The sequence below is a fragment of the Polyergus mexicanus genome, unplaced genomic scaffold (assembly GCF_030449975.1).
Source record: "Polyergus mexicanus isolate NDT 795.1 unplaced genomic scaffold, iyPolMexi1.0 SCAF_14, whole genome shotgun sequence".
NCBI classification, from domain to species: domain Eukaryota; kingdom Metazoa; phylum Arthropoda; class Insecta; order Hymenoptera; family Formicidae; genus Polyergus; species Polyergus mexicanus.
Window position 1 is genome coordinate 5,196,093 of NW_027223334.1, and position 20,870 is coordinate 5,216,962.

The 20,870-nt window shown below is 35.6% G+C and overlaps 2 protein-coding genes across 2 annotated transcripts; both read right to left on the minus strand.

The window, feature by feature from the left end:
• Positions 1-3,831: 3,831 nt before the first annotated feature.
• Positions 3,832-11,177, minus strand: LOC138939438 (myb-like protein X). Its single transcript, XM_070307222.1, has 5 exons — positions 10,408-11,177; positions 9,385-9,763; positions 5,189-7,854; positions 4,859-5,092; positions 3,832-4,764 (listed from the first exon to the last, which is right to left on the minus strand). The coding sequence occupies exons 1-5, from the start codon at positions 10,459-10,461 to the stop codon at positions 4,420-4,422; spliced, it is 3,678 nt and encodes a 1,225-aa protein (XP_070163323.1). The 5' UTR covers positions 10,462-11,177; the 3' UTR covers positions 3,832-4,419.
• Positions 11,178-15,295: 4,118 nt separating this feature from the next.
• Positions 15,296-18,914, minus strand: LOC138939466 (sarcoplasmic reticulum histidine-rich calcium-binding protein-like). The gene is made up of 5 exons (XM_070307262.1): positions 18,733-18,914; positions 17,798-17,880; positions 16,465-16,698; positions 15,752-15,895; positions 15,296-15,659 (listed from the first exon to the last, which is right to left on the minus strand). Exons 1-5 carry the CDS (start codon positions 18,884-18,886, stop codon positions 15,492-15,494), a joined length of 783 nt encoding a protein of 260 aa, XP_070163363.1. The 5' UTR covers positions 18,887-18,914; the 3' UTR covers positions 15,296-15,491.
• Positions 18,915-20,870: the final 1,956 nt, after the last annotated feature.

A 20,870-nucleotide genomic window follows, 5' to 3' on the forward strand; every position in this document is an offset into this window, starting at 1 on the left:
CGTTGCAAGGTACTTAGAACTGGTAGTAAATGAGAGCTCTGCTTTTCCGAAAAGATAAAGCTCTCATTGGATATCGCGCGTCGCGTCATCGCACTGGTCTGCAAGAGCCATAAGTTGATCAATCACATTCAAGCATTTTTACAACATAATAAGAATGCTAATTGGTCGATTTGCTTACGGCTTTACGGTTAAGATAAAAATTTTATCACGCACAATAGCAAGAATAATATCTTAAATAAATCAAAAAATTTGAAAAAAGTAACGACAAAAGTAACTGTTAAATTCGTTACTCGTTACCGAAAAATGTAACGAAATTACTTTTTCCGTTACAAATAAAATTTGTAACGCCATTACCGTTACAGTTACCGAAAAAAAGTAACTGTAACGGTAACGGCGTTACAAGTAACGCGTTACTTCCCAACCCTGGATATAGGAAATTCATCCTAAAAAGAACGATACGAATAATGCAGAATTTTTATTCAAACGCGTGATATTCCGCGTGAAAAATATACATCGAGTAAAGAAAGAGCTGCCGCTTCTGTAAAAGGGCATACGGTTACTTGCAAATGTTGAGAAATAATTATTACAAGATCCTCTATCTCTGTAGCACAGGTATAAGCGAATAGCGCGCTCGGTATACTTTAAATCTCTCTTTTAAACGAGAGGTAGATTGCTTTCTCATTAGATTACGCTTCCTGCGCTTTTCCAGTCTCATCCCTCGAAGAAACTCACTCGCTTCCCTTTACAACACCTTCTCCACCCAAGAATCTCGTCCCTATAATTACGATATCATCTCGCGTTTTCCACGAACCTGTACAAGAATGTGCATAAGGGATTTCGTATCTCGCCGGACAAAAGTTTCCCCCGTAAGCCGCCCGAGCCAGTCAAGGAGCAAATCCGCGCGATACACCGGTTAAGCGCGTTTATGGATTTCGCGGTGGATGCATTACGCATCAAACCACATGCGGGGCTCCATCGCGAGATTTCCGCTCTGGATTTTCCGCTAAGCCGCTCGTAAACGAGCAGGTGCTTGTATACCGGATTCTCTGCCGCTCGCCGTCATAAAAGTTCTCTTCATGGAACGGTTCGGATGCCTTGCGGGAAATGAGACGAATCCGCGCGAGGCAATGAAATATTTGCATGTCTATGTCGGCGAGAAAAAAGATCTCCGTCCTGTCCGATGAAAATTTTTCCGGCCGATGAAATTTGACGAGGTACAATAGATACACGAGCGAAGAATTTGGTACGGAAGAACTGTAGACTCTCCCGTTAGATAAAGTGAAAATACATTCCAGTAAACATATTAGCGTGGGAGATGTAACTCGATTTTATTCACTATTTATATCTATGATTATTTAAACCATAATTAAGATGCGCGGACAAAAATTGCTATATAGTTTAACATTATTTATTTCTAATATTAATTATTCCGTACAGTCGGATTTTGTTCGGTTCAAACTACTTTTATAATTCTCATCGTTATATCGGCAGCTTGCAAATATGAATAATTGTAACATTTTCGATATTACAATGTAATATCGCATTATAAGCTTTATTAACATTATGAATAGAGAGATTCCATGTGATATCGAGTCTAATAAAATTAAAAAATATTCATACGTCAAGGAAAATATCATGTGTATTTACATTACATTATATATTACATTACATTCTATTGAAAAGGAATAAAAAGAGAATTTAGCTGATACGTCAGAACAAATGTGTTTTGGATAAAAATTGGTTCGTGGAACTATTGATTTAGAAGAGAATATAGATACTAATACCCGTATTCATAGTCCGTCCTTGAGGAATAAGGATTCCTTGTTCCTCGTTCCACGTTTCATAAACTTTCCTTGACCGATCAAGGAATCTTATTGGCTCCCTTATCTCAAGGAAGGTCACGAGCTTCCTTGAGGAGTGGATGCGACCTTTTAAGCAGACGATACGCAGAATATAACCAAATATAACCTCCAAAAGTTAGTTTCGTTACATTTCAATCTGTGGTTTTGTGGTTATTTGTTGTCGCGCTCTCAAACTGCAAGTGTATAAAATAAAGGAAAAAGGGATAATGGACAATGAATTCTTAAATGATTCTGACGATGGATTTGAAGACGAAAATCCAGAGAATCGGATTCTGTGGCGGATTCCGAAAAGATACATTCGCGATTGGGAAAATCCCGTGGAATTTTTTGAAGATACGAAAAAGTTTTCATATGTATTATATGAAATTAGTTGCAGGCAGCATAAAACGGTGCTGCCTCCATTCGGTCACTAAAAATCCCTAAAATATTCCTTCCTTCTGAAAGGGAGACTCGAGGTCCATCTATGAAACAAGGTGGCCTTGCAGATTCAAGGAATCCTTCATGGAGGCTTCCTCCGTCCTTAAAATAAGGAAGGACTATGAATACGGGTATTAGATAGATTTTACGTAAATATGCATATATTGATTTGGAAAGCATTCGATATAATAACACGGAAAAAAAAAGAGAGAGAATCTACTTTGTATTTTCACGTCTCCCCTTTTTTCAAGAATCCACGACATTATTCTCTCAAAATTATTACGTTAAAGGCAAAGATATATAAATGAGAATAATTTTCGCGACGTGCAATGTCAAGGATTGAGATTCGCCAGGAATGCGACGCGATTTTAAAAATGTGCTTTTTTCACGTAATTGCCATTGTATCTTTACTCTTGAAGAATTTAAACTGCGACATTATAAGGGATGCATCGTTCCTTATCACGCCGATACAATCGATAATTCGATACATTCCGCGCTCTGTATGAAAAGCGCCGCTGTATAGTGCAATGTATAAAGAGGAGAAAAAAAGAAGCCGCCGCGCACTTCGCATAGTTCGGCCTCGTCATCTTCCTTGTAAAAGCGTACGATCTGATAATGGACACGTTTTGAAACCGCCGGTCGATTCCCACGTGGATTTGAACACTGGATAGCCGTCAATGTCACCAATACAAGATATATCGCCGGCCGATATCTCGATCATTAGCAATGCTTCGAAATTAACTCTTGCTCTTTAACTCTAGATCTTCCATCGCGATTGTTAGAGAGACTGATAGCGTCTTTAATAAAGTATGAGTCGTAAATCGTCTGTCGTTTGCATCCGCGCGATTCTCTCTCTCTCTCTCTCTCTCTCTGAAATTCCTCCCGATTCCGTGTTGAATGCCACGTGACCGATCGATACTTGCACTCGGAGACAGAGAAGAGACGAAGAGCGTGTTATCAGCGCGACAGGATGATAGATAAGGAGATCGAGAACGGGAGTGCATCTCTCGTGCGATTTATTAAACGATCGTTCTCGTTAAATGTCTCTTTCGAAGAGTTTTTACAGGCATTTGAAGAGAGGAATTCTTCAATGTTTCCTCTTGTCGGGACACTGAAGAGAATGGCACTGTTCTACACTCTTCTGTATCCCTGCATGAATATTAATTCTTTAAACGAGGCCAATCTCGCCTTTATGGCGGAAACATAAGAAAGAAGATTAACAGAAGTGAGAAAGTTGCATTTTCAGCGAAGTTGATCATCGGCATCTCCAATTGTGTACAATAGTGAAGTATTATTTTCTTAATTAATTATATTACTTCCTAATTGAAAGTAATCGATAATAAATGCGAATTCATTGTCAGAGCATCATCTCAATGAGCAAAATATCTGCAAAATAATGCCAAAATGTTAGAAATTTAATTCTAAGAAATTTTTTATAACGGTATTAAAACTTGTAACCTTTAATAGATTGTACATGTTTTATACTGACACAAGAATATTATAAGTAATATCGAGAAATATGATGACAACAAAAAATATATCAAACGTCATCATATATACAATACCATCATTAATGATCTATAATATCATCATTATCATTAATGATCATTTATATATTATAGAGTAATTCTTTAATTGTAATGTTCATATTTTTATCTTAGGTTTAGTATCGATCATGCGTGAGAGACATTCGAATGATACGAAAGTAAATTGGAGGAAGAAAATTTTTATCTTAACTAATTTTATCGAGTACGAGTTTGCCGGGTTTCCAGAAAACAACTCGCAAAGGTCAATCAGTTACTTTCGCCTCAGTTAGCATTCGCTGCGATGTTTCTTCAATCATCCCTCTCGCTCCTGTTTAACTGAAGCTATATAGATAACGATGTAAGAACTAGAAGCGCCATGTACAATATATACCATATCTCAATTATTAGATGATCAATATAGGTTAACGATAAGATATCATACACGTGACGTGTCTAAAGTGTAATACGTAACGTTTCGATTGAACGTGATCGATGTCAACGATAATTCGGACACACACAACACTGATCCGTTTCACAATATCAGAGATCACGAGAACCCTAACAATCACGTTAATTGTAAAATCACCATCTGTTCATTATTATTATTAAGGTCCTCAACGATTATGACCGTCACCTGCGTGATCACCGTTGTCGCCTTTTTTGAAACTCCACTTTTTCCCATGCTCGTGCCCCTCCTTCTTGCCGTACTTCTCATCGTGATCGTAATGATGATCGTCACCTTCGTCGATTTTATGGCCCTTATGCTCGTGATGATGACCTCCCTTCTCGTGTTTCTCCTCCTTGCCGTATTTCTGCTCGTGATCGGCGGCATCGTGGTGGCCCTTCTTCTCGTGACCACCCTTCTTCGACTCGTGCTCGTGATGATGCTCGCCGTGCTTCTTCACGTCGCCGTCCTCGTGGAATTCGTCAAAGAACTCTGTCTTCTTCTCGTATTCGTCCTGTATATAAATTAGTATATAATTACCTCATCGTATAATATAAAAGAATTTCAGTTTATTAGAAATTTAATTTTGTTTGTCTCCTTTACGTTACCTTTTTGTGCACCGAATGCTCGCCATGAGTACTATGCCCTTTCTTGTGTTCACCCTTTTCCCCAAACTCTGCTGACTTCTTACCGGCTTCACCGCGATGATGCTCTTTGTGGAATCCGCCCTCCTCCTCGTGCTTCTTCTCCTCGCCATCTTTCTCGTCGTACTCCTTGCTGGCATGTTCTTTGTCGTGATGCCCCTTTTCAGCCTTTTCATGCTCGTGCCAAACTTTATAACCCTGTAAACATTAAAGAAATTTATTATTAGCAGAATTGGCAAAACTAGGTATAAATTCAATATTGCGATAAAGAAATGCGATAACAGAATAATTTACTTTGTGCCCCTTTTCTCCATCGTGTCCATGATGTTCTTCTTTATGCTCCGCGCTTCCACCTTCCTCGAATTCGTGATCTCCCCCATCTTTCTTCTTTTTATGATGCTCCTTATGTTTATGCGCGTGTTCCTGAGTCTCGCCGTGCTCGTGATCATGAGTTTTCTCGTTGTCATTTTCACTATCGTGTCTAGGATTATCATCTTTGACGTGCTGTCGAAGATGACGATATTCCTCGCGAACCTGCTTAGGATTAGTTTCGTCATATTCCTCGTGCCTGTGCTCTTCGTGATGTGAATCTCTTCGGGGGGTAGCCTGATGATGACGATGATGCTTACGCTTTTGCGTCGTTTTATCATCCTTACTTTGTTTCTTCTTGTATTCTTCGCGTTGTCTACGAGCAAGTTCATCTTTAGAGTGTCGAGCAATCAGTTTGTCTTCGGCAAAGGTCTCTTCGGAATCTTCATCCCGATTTTTCTTATCGCGAGATAGTTTCTTTCGATCGTAGCGTTCGCGATATTTTTCATTGGGTTCGCGAGATTCGTAGTCGCTATATTGTGGACCGTCAAAGTATTTATTGATACTTAGAAATTTATGCTTAACGTCAGTTTCATGATCGTGTTCATCGCGACGATTATTTTCTTTATCATATTTCTTACGATCGTTACGTTGTTTGTCCTCTTCTTCAGAGTCATCTCTATCATATTTATGTTTATTATATTGATAACGATGACTATGATTAGGCTGGTCTTCATCTTTTTCAGTATCGACATATTCGTCCTCTTGCTTTTCATCGGCATCTTCTTTTTCGTCTTTGTTATCTTTATGTCGAACGTTGTATTTTTCTCGTTTATCATCATTTTTATCGTCTTTATTATCTTTATCATATTCATGATGTTTATCCTGATAGCCTTGATAATTGCGTTTCGGCTGTTGATAACGATCTTCTTTGTCTTCCTCTTCGCGATCCTCCTTTTCGCGTTGTTCATTCGACGTCTTGTAACTCTTATAAGCTTCGTTATTGATCTGAGCTTTATGATTTCCAAAATTGTTCTCATTATCAGCAACTTTCGCGTTACTTTCATCCGCATCTGCGAGACGAGATTCGTTTATTTCGACATTTTCTGCATTTATTTTATTGTCATTAAGCTTTTCTCCTTCTTTTCTTCGCGAAATGAGTAATCCACTATTGTAATACGGCGCGAGTGCAGATTTAGCGGAAGCAATCGGTCGGTTTTTCAGCAACGGAGTAGAAATAGGTTTCAAAGTTGCGTAAAGAGGAGTGGAAACCTGTTGCGAGGTTACCGCGTGCGAAGATTGCACCGGTTGCCTGAAGTTTTGATAATTTTGCGTGACTGCTCTCGATACATTAAATACATTAGGTTCGTTAGTTGAGTACACGCTCGCGAATTTATTGTACAACGCGAGTCCGGCATTCGCGTTTAAATTCGATTTTTCGTCCTTGGGATCGTTATAGGCGGTAATCCTAGATAGAAATCCATCTCTTCGAACGGCTTGCGGATTCTTCTCTTGCTGAACAGTATATGAGGCGGATGTTTGACTTGGAATATGAATCAGCCTCGCGGGGTCCGTTCTCGTAGCAATCTGCTCCGCAGGAGTCTCCGTAATGGCATAATAATCCGACGAAGATATCCTTCGCTGATCGTTGATGGTAACCAGAGGACTCTTCGTGGTGCTGATTATATCTGTATAAGATACATCGTAATCTGCAAAGGTAGTTCTCTCGCTCGCAGGACTCGTCGGTGGGCTTGCCTCGGTGTTAACGAGTGTTGTGGAATCTTCTTCAGGTTTAAGGTGATTTATCGCGACGTAACGACGTGCCGAAGGCGTATTGAAAAGAGTCTCCGTTGGAAGAATCAGCGGAAGAACATTCGCGGAGGAACGGGCGACCTGTTGACGATTAAAACTCACTGGTGAGGGGCTCGGTTTCTTGTATGGTATCTCGATGACAGGTGAATCGGGCGATCGCAATACGGAGAACGGCCTCGGCATCCTGTTATACTTCGACAGTAACTGAACGGTATTTGGAAAGTTCAAATTATTCAAGTTATTTGCGTTGAAAAGGTTGTATGAATTATTATTGTTTGATTGTGGGATAAACGGAGATATAGTTTGAACCAAAGAGTCTTGAATGTTCCATTCGCGACGGTTTTCAGGCTCTTCCGTCAATTTGGAATAAATATTTGATGATGGTTCGATGGACAGTGATTCATTTTTTGGTTTCGTCTTTCCGTTGGGAAGTTTGAAATATCTTCCAGGCGTGTTTGATTCATTACTGTCAGCAATTTCTTTGTTAAATCTTGACTCTTCGATCGGTGAACCCCGAGGAAGTGTAACGGTGCGATTTAGTTGCAAATACTTTTTAAGTAATTTTTTAGTCTTCTTTTCTTTTAGGGTGGGCGACGTATACGAAAAGTCAGCATCGGGATGTGATTTTTGCGCTTTGTCGTCTTTTGCAGGTAGAATCGTTGCTTCTGGAATGTAAATTTTTCTCAGATTCTTCCTCGTCTGGGACAAATAAGGATTCAATATCGCGCCAACGTTGCTAGATGTCAATTCAGGCGCCCTTTGCGATATGTTTCGCAGCACTTCGTCATAAGCCCTCTCGAGATCCGTTGTTGACCCTGTGGCCTTGGCGTGTAGTACGTCTAAAGAACAAATATTATACAGGGTGTATCTGAAATGATGCACTAAACTTTAGAAGCGTATTCTAGAGGTCAAAATAAGACTTTTTTTTAAGGTTGCACGAGATACCAAGACTAGTTTTGGTCTTGTCTTGATCTTGTCTTGAATTTCAAGACAAGATCAAGACAAGATTTTAAATTAGTTATCAAGACAATACCAAAACAAATTATCAAGATTCTTGATATTATCAAGAAGTCTTGGGTTTTAAAAAAAGTTATCTAATTGTTCCCGATCTCTGAACGGAGATTTTAATTAATATGGAAATAGGCGAGAAAGACAAAAAGTTTTATTTATTGTTAGTAAATAAAAACATTTATAAATTTAAAAACTTTAAAAAATTTAAATTTAAAGAGTCTGCGCATCATTATCATTACACACTTTAATGTGACATAAAAATAGCGCAAATTAATTACTTAATTTATAAAGTTTAATTTCAATACTTACGTTTAAAAATATATCTATCGCTTTTTGTTTTTCCGACAATATTTTATTTCTCATTGCTTTTAATCCAAATAAATCTTCATATGCTTTTTTATGATCTTTCTCCAAATGTTTTTTGTAATCCAATAGTGTTACTATTTTTCATTTTTATTTCTTTAGCCACATTTTCTTTTTGACATAATAAACATACGCCGATTTTTTCATTGTTTCTTGTTTCATACTTAAAATAAGTTTTCTATGTGCATTGTTTAACTGCACTTACTTCCGAACTTTCATTATCACTTTCGGAAATGTTTGTATGTTCAGCAGAAGAACTTGGTTTAGTTTTTAGACTGCGTCTGCACAATCGAAACGTGAGCATACGCAGTAAAGAAGAAACGAAAATCGTGCTCGGCGCTTCGGATAACAGAAGAAATCGGATATACTTACTATTTTTTGTTTTTTATCAAGCTGACAAATAATTTATTGTTAGTGTTAAATAAAAACTATTAATAAAAATCAAGGCAAGACAAGACAAGACAAGATCTTTGATACAAAAATCCTCTCAAGACCAAGACAAGATTAAAATTTTCAAGACCAATACAATATTTTTGCGAATATTGTCTTGTCTTGGGTCTCGTGCAACCCTACTTTTTTTCTTATGAACATGGGTCCGCAAATGAATCCCCCTTCGAGCTTGAAAAATTAATGTTTTCATAATATACGTTTTTATTTTTTCATTTTAGTGGCTTACTTTACTTCATAATTTACTGGGCTATATCAAATTGCAACCTTCTACCATTTTTTTTTTTTCTGAAATACAGCCAATTTTTAATTTTTTTCTCCAAATTTTAGGGACTTCTTGCTCGGAAGTGGGTTCATTCGCGGACCCATGTTCATAGGGAAAAAAGTCTTATTTTAATCTCTAGAATATGCTCCTAAAGTTTAGTGCATCATTTCAGATACACCCTGTATATACAATAGAAAACTAATCGTCTCTCCGATATATATATATATATATGTAATGTCCTTATTTTTGTCGGGAAAAGGAAAAGTTATCTCATTCTATTTACCATGAGCACCGTTGACGATTTTTCTCTTGGTTTTCCTCGATGTAGTTCTCTGCGGCTCGTATTTCGCGATCACGTGCTTCAGTCTTTCCAAATTGTCCTCATCGTTCACGTCGACGATCACGGTGCGCGATTGTGCCGTGTCCTGATCCAAATTCGACGACGTCTGCTTCGAACGTCCGCTTCGCCGTATCTCGCGCTTGGATAGAAGCGAGAGTATCTGATCGCCGATCGTCGTAGCATCTTCCGCCACCGCGTCCGCTGTTACGCGAGTGTCATCGCCGCTCCCGCTGATAATCACTTCTTCCAGAATAATTTTGCGATTATCTTCGACCTTCGTGTCGTTGCGTCCGGCGACTGCGTCACCGATTCGTAACGTTAGCTGCGAACATCGATATTGTAGCGTCGATTTTGATATTATAAATATATAATTAAGTTTGCATTGTGCAAGCATTATTTTACGCATTGCAAAGCATCAATCAAATTTTATTCATTTGAAAAATTCATAATACGATATGGCTTCTTTCATTATTTTATATATTTAATCACGCGGTAAGAGCGATAATTATTCTCTCATAAATGCAATAAAATTTATTCTTGCTAAATATGTCACGCATATTAATTAGATTGATGTCAATTCGGACAAGATCGCGTATAATATTTTACGATATCGGGCACTACCACACACCACTAGATTTCCCGTCGCTTCAGCGCATTAATTAAAAGTTGACATAAACACGCGCCCACCCTTTGCTGCTGGCAGCCCTCTCGTTTCCACATTTACTGCGGATTATTTATTTTTGATTATTCTTGTGGTAAAGCGTACATATATATATATATATATATATATATATATATATATATATATATATATATATTGTTACGCAATGACACAATATACGCTGCTACAATAATTAATTAAACCCGCATTAATTATTTTTATATTTTTCTTTACCCTTGTTACCATTGTTTTTATGTGATTAAGGGCTTCTCTAAAAATCTTGAAAATTATTATCGGCATATTACCAAGTAAATGAACAATAGTAGCACCGTGGCTATCGATTTCCGGCAGATTTCCATGATTCGTCGAATCGGCGACAAAGACTGAACCGCGATCTTAACGCGACCGGGCAATTATATCGAGTCGTTTCCTCTATCAGAAGAACCGTTGGCGAACGATACGTGACAGTTTTACAGCGATTCAGATATCTTGAAGCGTCGAAGGAACTGTCGACAATTGGCCCTGCGATTGATCCGTTTCTTGAATTCGGCTTCCTCCTTTCTCTGTCGGTTGCACAAGATTATCGTCGCTCGGCCGAAGCCGATCCGAAAGCACATCCCGGTCTCTTATTATTTAGTGTCATTATTAACGTTCCTTGCGCAACGCGTCGCGCTTTTTACACGATCAAGTATCGTAAGACGCGGAAAACGTATCCGCGGTTACGCAAAATCTATATATCCACGCTATATCGCGATTCTCTCGATGAGAGATTTTATTTTTATACGATTTCTTTCTCGTGCCATTTTTATATATCCGCGCGAGCGATTGCTACACATTGGCATTTATATATGCAATTTTGTTGCTTACGTTAGTCGATTTGTCATACGAAAAAGGCGTAACGTCCGGCGCTTGCGTGGAACGCAGCTCTCTGTCGCAAATTATTTGCAATATTGATCAACGGAAATCAAACAGTTGCCACTGACAAATCCATTTATCGCAACGTCATCGTGTAAATTTTACATTTCTGCATAGTCGTAATCCCCCGATTCTTCGTAATCCGACTCCAGATTAATAATGCACCCGGAACACGATGCGCATCATGATAAAGTCACACACGATCTCCTGCGGTTTTAGCCGTCACGTAGCTTATTACTTTAAAAAGAATGGAATGGGACAAATTACAATTCCGCTAGAGCGGTGATTGTATATGATTGAAAGAATGAACCACAAGTCATTATTTTCGACCGACATAACTGATGACGGAACTGATTTGTCTTCATATTCTTCTCTCTCTCTCTCTCTCTCTCTCTCTCTCTCTGTCTCTCTCTCTCTCACACACACACACACACACACACACACACTATTTTTCTCTCTTTGCAAAGTTCTAATAAATTTTCTAAAATTTTTGGAATATAATTTTCATATATTTTTATATATGTATTCGTATGTTTTTTTTCTATAATCTAAAATTTATCTATCACATTTCCTTCATTTATCCTCCAATATTATCTTCTTAAAACAATTTTAGAATCATTTTCCTAAAAGAATTTCAAGATAGCAGCTGCGATCTTAAATGTAACTAGAATTTCGTTCAGTTAGGCGAAATTGAGATTGATTGTGTCAGCCAAAGTGAAAAGAAGTTTTGTGGCTCGATTTTTCACGCGATTATTACGTCGAACTTTAGGCGCATTCAAGCCTAAAATAGGACAATTTACGTTACTTGTATACCGCGTCGACGATTCGACAAACCCAGACTATGTCTTAATTAAAAGACGCAATTGAAGAGAATTCGTTATGTAAACCGTTGCCTCAATATAAGCTTCCGAAATGAAATTTGATTCGAATAGGCAATGGCATTTCGAAATATCGGAAAAATTATATTTTTAATAAACGTAATTTTTTATTTATAAACTGATATCTTCAATTATTAATCTATTACAGAATTTTAAGAATTTAATAAATTATTATCTATCTACAAATTCTCTCTTTGATTAACGTACATGTTTTGTTAACTTGTTTTCAACAAAAATGTTAAACGACAAATAATTAAATTATTAAGTGAGTACGAATGAAGAAGAGGAGGATTTTTTGGAAAATCAAACTGCAAATGGACAGCGAAATCTTATTCCTCTCGTCTAATTTCAAGTAAATTTTACTTTAACAAGATGAGAATTAATTACGAGTATATTTTAATGCTGAAAGTAGAAAATTTGCAGGGTTGGGAAGTAACGCGTTACTTGTAACGCCGTTACCGTTACAGTTACTTTTTTTCGGTAACTGTAACGGTAATGGCGTTACAAATTTTATTTGTAACGGAAAAAGTAACTTCGTTACATTTTTCGGTAACGAGTAACGAATTTAACAGTTACTTTTATCGTTACTTTTTTCAAATTTTTTGATTTATTTAAGATATTATTCTTACTATTGTGCGTGATAAAATTTTTATCTTAACCGTAAAGCCGTAAGCAAATCGACCAATTAGCATTCTTATTATGTTGTAATCTCATTTACTACCAGTTCTAAGTACCTTGCAACGAAAATTAGAAAATCTCAATAAATCTGACCTTATAGATTGCCATTCATTAGTTGAAGCTATTCAGCAAGGTTTAAATAAAAGGTAACTTATTAATTTGATTAATACATATGTTATTTAATTTTAAATAAGGATTTAATTGAAAAATATTATTTTATTTTAAACTATTGATTCAAAAGTATTAATTTCAATAAAACAAACAATGTCACTTAATTTACTATATTTGATTTTAGATTTCTTACAATATTTGAAACAAAAGAATTAATAATAGCAGCATGTTTACATCCAAAATTTAAGTTAAACTGGTTAGCTGGAGAAAAAAGAAAACGTGCTGAAAATTACTTGGAGGATTTATTGGGAATCCGATCAACTGAAAATTCTTCAAAAGCTGGAAAATCTGACGATCACGATGATTTTTTCATTTTTGAGCAAAAAACGGTGCAAAATTAATCTGAACAAGTAGAATTGCAACGGTTTTTAAAATCAAATAATTGTAATATAGAAATGTTAAACGACTATCCAAAACTTAAAAAACTTTTTATTAAATATAATACAGCTCTACCAAGCAGTGCATCTGTAGAAAGAATGTTTAACATCGGTGGCTCTGTATTAACACCACAAAGAGGGCATTTAAATTATGATACTATGGAGCAACAAATTTTATTAAAAATTAATAAAGAATTTCGATAAAATTTAATCATTTATTTTGTAATAAACCTTGACAGAAATCTTGCTTACAATTTTTTAAAAGTTTTTCTTATGCAAAATAATTTATTAGTTTGTATTGTAAAAAAGTAACGGAAATTGTAACGACTCGTTACTTTTTAGTAACTGTAACGGTAACGAGTTACTTTTTAAAATTAGTAACGAGTAACGGTAACGAGTTACTTTTTAGAAAAAATAACGGTAACGGTAATGAGTTACTTTTATAAAGTAACTTTCCCAACCCTGGAAATTTGTTACGAATGATGATCTTTCTTGATAATTTCGCTAAGCAACACGATGTCCGTCTTATATACAGAGTTTTGACTTTTCAGCTGTAGGCATCGTATAATATATTTAGATAGAATTAGAATTTTTTTTCTAGCAATCTACGTAAATAAATAAACTTTTAATAATATTGTGCGAATGTGTTATTGTATCTGCGTAAGAAAATTTTTTTAAATAATTATGATATTCAAACTTTACATATATTAATCTTGTTAATAATATTCCGTTGTTTATAATGTAATCATGGAATTGCGATCAACTTACAATTAAGGAATAATTGCATCAAGAGCTTCGGGTAAATTGCATAAGCGCCAAACCAATCACTGCGTGTAACCAGTAGATCGACTGCACACATAAAATCGATTGCCAGAGTAAGTTTGATCGTCGGTTAAATTCACCAGAAAATAGAGTCATCAAGCACAATCGCGCTTTGTGATCAATTCCCTCGGTAATATACCAATCTTACAGCAGGATTATATACTATACTCTGGATACTCCTCTACGTCAATATTGCTCGTATATTAATTACAGAAACACCACCCATTATGTGAATCAATAACGCATATTTAATATGAAGATTTATAGCGACAATAATTCACACGATAAAAATAATGTTATAATATATCTTTAGTGAATGTAAATCTTGTAACACAGAAATATACATTTTTATAATAATTATATAATTATTTTATCTTATTACAAAGACTTGTATACAAAACTAACATCATTTTGCATTCCATAAATCGTTGAACATGTCCTATAATTGCGATAAACTCGGTTAATAATTCTTATTAATCACTTATATATAGTTATCTATTTAATTTATTGTTAGTAATTTTTCCTTTAATTACTCTCGTTTGAATATCCGTCTACTTTAATCAAAATTGAATTTTCCACGCAGAAAATAATCTCACAGAAGCTTATGCACGTGTGTGTGTGTGTATGTGTGTATGTCTGTCCATTAAATTAGGATTAAAAGATCTTCTTCCAGAATACATTCAGTAATTTGTTTAGATGTTATTTAGTGCCTATGATAAGCACTATTACACAAATATGCGAGAAAATGATTTTTCAGTTTTTAATTTAAAAAAAAAAAAATTATAATTGCATGTAAAGATATTTTTTTAACATATCATAAAATAGAAATTATAGTTTTCTATCGTTAAAGAAGAGGAAGACTCGCAAGGTCGCCTCGATGCCATACATCTGCGTCAGAATGTACAAGTTTCATTTATGCACTAACGCCCATCGAAGCACGACCGATTTTACGCTCTTTTCTAATATTTTCACTTTTCACAACGATCGCCGCAGTAAAATAAATCACAGCGTTACATTCGAAACTCGTTCAACTGTACATTCTCGCAGTCTGGATAGACGATTACATTTATCGCGCCCGAAGACATTTTCGCTTAAATTTTATATACGTTATATTTAAAATATATTAATTTATATATATATATATATATATATATATATATATATATATATTAATATATAAATATATTAAAATATATTATATTAAAAATATATATTTAATATGTAAGGTATCTTTACGGTGCTTAATTGTTTATCGGTGTACTTTTATCGACATGTATAAAATATTATAAAATATATGTTAAAAAAAATAAAACTTATTTATTATAATACAACTATAAAATCCCTATGGGCAAATCCACGTCTTACATTCTTGGCGACAAGAATAAAATGATTATTATAATAATTTTTGATAAGTTTGACGCATCTGATATACGCCACTCAATATTATTCCAAACGTGCAGCATCGATTCGACGACAAAATTTTTATTGAAATAAATATAAGCAAAATACGTTCGACGATTATATAAGGATAAGTTTCGTGTCGTCCCGTCAACGATGATTTGATTTCGAAAATTTATGCCCTGATGCATGACCGCCTTTGTGGCCGTGTCTCTCGTTGTGCTCATGATGGTTCTCGTGCCCCTCGGCCGATTTGTGACCCTTTTTCTCGTGATGATGGTGGCCCCCCTCGTGTTTCTTCTCCGCGCCATGATGTCCCTGAAATCGAGAAGAAAATCGTGATTTTAGAACAAGCCGAAACATAAGCGTTTTAGTAATGAAGAAGATTATTTTAATTATTTGATAATTACTTCGTGATGTCCTGCATGTAGATTGCCTTGCTTTTTATGGCCACCCTTCTGGCCCTCATGTTCTTCATGCCAACCACCATGCTTTTCATTTCCTCCGTCTTCATGATATTCGTCATAAAAATCATGTTTCTTCTCATACTCGTCCTTTGAAAAGCGACAATTTATATATTAATGCAAAAAATTAAGAGAAAAATATATCAAAGAAAATTTAACTCTCCTATAAACATTATCATTGAGATATAAATATAATTAGATATTTTTCTTTCTACAATACAGCATATTTCTAAATAAAATTTACATTTACAATAAAGTGTTAAAAAAAAAAAAACATTACGTTTTATTACAATATTATTGTAATATCGATAGAAAAATGGCGCCGATCACATTTTAATGAGATCGACACAATTTCGAAAAGGATTTATTAACATGCGCGTAATTTAAAGAGTTGAAATTATATTATATCAGATACGAGATTATATCACATATATACAAGACCATCACATGCGTAGAAGCCCAGAGGGTCGTAATAACGCAGAAGCCTTATATATGCTTGATATCTTGTAATCTTGAAAAGGTCTACAAAAATATTTACCGCATTTTTCGTTAGAGAAAATCGCGTCTTTTAAATTACAATGTGCGCGAGTGTTTATCATATTATTAGAAAGAAATTAATTTTATCGAATGACGAGAAACGGCAATTGCGTGATCCATACCTTCTTGAAGACGCTATGTTCTCCTTTTGTACTATATCCCTTCTGGTGTTTTCCGTCTTCGCCAAATTTCGCGTTCTTCTCACCCTCCTCGCCGTGATGCTCCTCACCGAAATGACCAGTTTCTTCGTGCTTCTTCTCTTCTTCGCCATTCTCCTCATCATACTCGTGCTTGTGCTTCTCCTTATCGTGATGTCCTTTATCGCTGCTCTCAAACTCGTGGAAAGCCTTGTAACCCTTTTTTTTGTCACCCCCCCGATCGAAATATATTTTATTGAAAAGTTATATAACCTTTTTCTATTAGGTGTACAAATTTGCTTCCGCCGTTTTCCTATAGATGGCTTTAGCCATCAAGTAGTGATCGAAATAAATAGATCATAGACGTCATGCAATAAACTTGGGCATCTGGCAACATAACCCCATAGAAACATTAGTCGATTTGTGTCTGCATGATAAAGTTATTCTCGATTGAAAATGTCAGTTTACGAGCCAAATTCTCGTCATTTGCGGGAGGTTTTAATTTTCTGCTTCAATATGAAGAAATCTGCGGCTGAGGCTCATCGAATGCTCTCAAATACTTATGGTGAAACCGCTGTTAGTGAAAGAACGTGTCGTGAGTGGTTTCAACGCTTCAAGAACGGTGATTTTCACGTCGAAATCCGGCATAGCGGTGGAAGAGAGAAGGTTTTCGAAGATGCAGAATTGGAGGCATTACTTAATGAAGACTCGAGTCAAAGTCAAAAAGAATTGGCACGATCATTGGGAGTGACTCAACAAGCAATTTCAAAATGTATAACCAGTTTTTTACAATAAAGCCTCGAATTTCGGGGAAAAAAACGGCGGAAGCAAAGTTGTACACCTAATACATAAACGAAGAATTGCGCATTATGGATTGCCGTTAAGAATCGATCCGATAATAACGGGTGAGAAAAATGGGAGACATTTATCTTACCGGATACACAAAGCTAAAGTCTTCGTTTCATAAAAAAGCGACAAGAACGCGACATTATTAGAACGTCAATTTCGACACAAAGAAATGAAATCCTCGCTCATTTTCAGGATAATGATAATGAGAGAGATTCGCAGAAACATAAAGCGCTATCGGGGGACATTTGATGCCGACACAAAGAGGTAAGATGCTTTAATAGTCGCGCGCGGAATATACCGAGATGCTTCGTTTCGTTCCTCGGGAACGATATTCGTACAAAAACGACCGTGTAATAAATAGCGCGGGAAAGAGAAAGGGGAGCGCTTATATTACAGACAATAAAAAAAAAAAAGAGGAAGAAATCGTCGACGACGTCAATAGCCGTCGGGAGAACGAAGAACATTATACCTTGTCGCCTTTATGACCGTGTGTGTCGTGGTGATCCTCTTCGTGTTTCGAGCCGGCACCCTCCACGCTATGTCTGTCGCCGCCTGTGTTCGAATAAAATGTAAATAAAGCTGCCAGCACCAGCGTGAAAGTTAAAGGCCACTCGTTTAACGAGCCTCTCGATTTACATCGGAAAGGAGATCATTTACTTTAATAATCAGTAACGCGGTGTTCTCTACTGTGCGACTTCTCGCGGTATCATTCAAAAAGACAGCTATTTATGTTCGAAGATATTATTCTTCTTTTTAGGGATGACGTGAAATATCGGAGATGAAATTAGCTGCTTTGCTCGTTCGAGGAAAAATAGAAGCGCACGCGCGCGCGTGGGAAGCTTATTATTAAACTTATTATTTCTCGCATTACAATATTACGCGAAAGAATCTTTCAATATTTTACGTTTTTTAATATATGATAAATCAATTCACGCTGTCATTCTACAAACACATTGTACAAGTTCCACGTAAACCACGTAAAAACTAATTGTAAACGATAAATAACAAAATTATTGGAACTTTGGAGAAGAAGAAAGAAAATAAAAATGAATAAATGTTACTTGTATCCTCTCAATTCGCTGGTTTATAAATAGATAGTTTTTTTTTCATTTAATTTAATTTTTTAATTTAATTATATACGTATAATAAAATTCCCTTTAACGTACATATGTGTAAATCAATTTTAATCCTGAACTGTCATAGCTATAAAAATCCATTGAATCAAAACTGTCAAAAGTTTACAAAGCTAATATAAGGCAATTAATTGTAAGAATATATGCAATTCTTAAATCAATATATATTTGATATTTATTTTATAATTTCTACATATTAAATAATCTCGTTTGTACCGATTGATTTTTTATTATTCCTAGTGAAAAATTCTTATAAATGAAAATTGTATACCTCCGTGATTCGTAGCCTCCGCATCTTGATCCTTGGAGTATCGGAAATTGGCCGGTGCTTTGCGTCCCTTTTTAATCGCTGGTGAACCGTCAAGAAGGGCCGCGAGAGTCAACAGCAACCACAATATTCTCAAAACGCCAAAATTAGCTGTCATATTAGTAACTTTTATGAGCGTAGAACAGGAAGTGCGTCCGGAAGACAAGACAAGATACTGAAATACGCTCACAACTGTGGCCTCGATTTATTGCGCGGATATTTCCTCTCGTTGCTCCTTTTTTCTAGTCGTCGTCAGCCAACTGATCGTGTTTTTCTTGCCATTCGTTGAAAAGACTTCCCGCTTCCGTAGGATAACGATACAGAAGACCGAGTAAAGAGACGCGTCTTCTTATTTTGTCGTCACCACTTTCACCTGTCGCGTTCGTTCTTCGCGACGCTATTTATATATTAACGTTATTTATGAACAAAAAGTAAAACTGCGATATATATCTTTTATCGTTAACGCTTTGATTTTTAATTTATAATGTACTTTTTTGACTTGTAAATTATAATTAGCACAATTTTTACTCGTATTTTATTAGCTCCGCTTCTAATTATAACTTTTCTTAGCGCAACTTCGACTTGTAATATATGAGAGCACACACATTTAAATTATATAGATGTATACATTCCAAAACACTATAATAAAGTATCTTTTTTCATTAAGTACTTTTTGAGTTATTTTATATTTTAATCTGACATATTTTGATATATAAAATATAAAATATTTTATGAGATATTTAATTTTTTATGTCAAAATATGTCAGATTAAAATATAAAATAACTCAAAAAGTACTTAATGAAAAAATATTTTATTATAGTATTTCGGAAAGCTCTCGAGGTAAGCTACAAGAATATGTAACGAAAAGTAGGGGGTTCTATTAAAAAAATCCAAAGTGATTTTTATATGACCTTGACGATGCTATTCAAGGTCATACTAATATTATTATATAATGCGCCACTTAGAGCTCTACAACTTTTGCATGAAACATTTTTCACGAAAATGCGTTGTTTTCTCAAAAAACTGCTGATACGAGCGCTCTGTATATAATTTAATGATACATATCTTGATCCTATAATTTACAACGGAAGCATATCAAATACATCTTTATATTCTAAATCCTCGAAAATTTTCTTTGTTTTTGCCATAAATTTTTCATACAATCCTTAAATAATTACAGAAATTATATGTCTACATGAGCAATAAAATAATTCTGTCATTCTTGTCTTTTCTTTTCCTGTTTTATGTACTTCTACTAAGACGCAGTAGGTGTTTTCTAAAACGGGTTGTGTACATGTGATATAAACGAAACAATAGAAAACGTAGCGACAAAGGGATAAACGGATGAAAAACGAAAGGAGCTGGCCAAAGGATGTGGGTGGCTCAAGATCAATGGATACTAGATCCTTTACATTGAGCTACTGAGCAAACATCAAATGTAATCGTGACCGAGAAGACGGAGCCACCATGCAAACAATTCCTGTCTCTTCTTTTCTTTCTGCTCTTTCTTTCTAAATTGTTCATCTTGTCATAATGCAACCCTCGACTTTTCATCCATCGCATTGCTGCACTTGCGTCATCGTTGTCACTATCATCATGTCAGGGAAAAGCCGATGAGCTACATGAAAAAAGTTTTAATACGGATTCCACTAATGAATCTCTCTATTGTGATTAGTCTTATTAATCCGCGTTGTATCATATAGGATAATTAAGTGTTATACCATTAATGAACTGTTGTTGAACGACTATTTCTCAACATCGTGGTTTGCAACTCGAATGTTTCCCCAACATGACCATGTCGAATACGTTTTGCCAATAGCGGATCAAATATTTGTGCAACGTTCGCGATATTCTCTGCTGTTTCTCGCCGTCTATATGATTTCAATGTCGATGCAAATCACATTTTAACAGTTTATAATAACTAGATTTTAACGGCTTTTAACATCTACTTTAATACCGCGTTCAACAGCTGACGGAAACAGCGAATAGAGAAATTTCAAAAACCATTCGAGTAAACTGCAGAATAAAATTATCGAATGTTCTCATTGTAGATTCTTCGACATTTTCATTTTTATGTTTCTACAAAAACGCCAAAATTTTT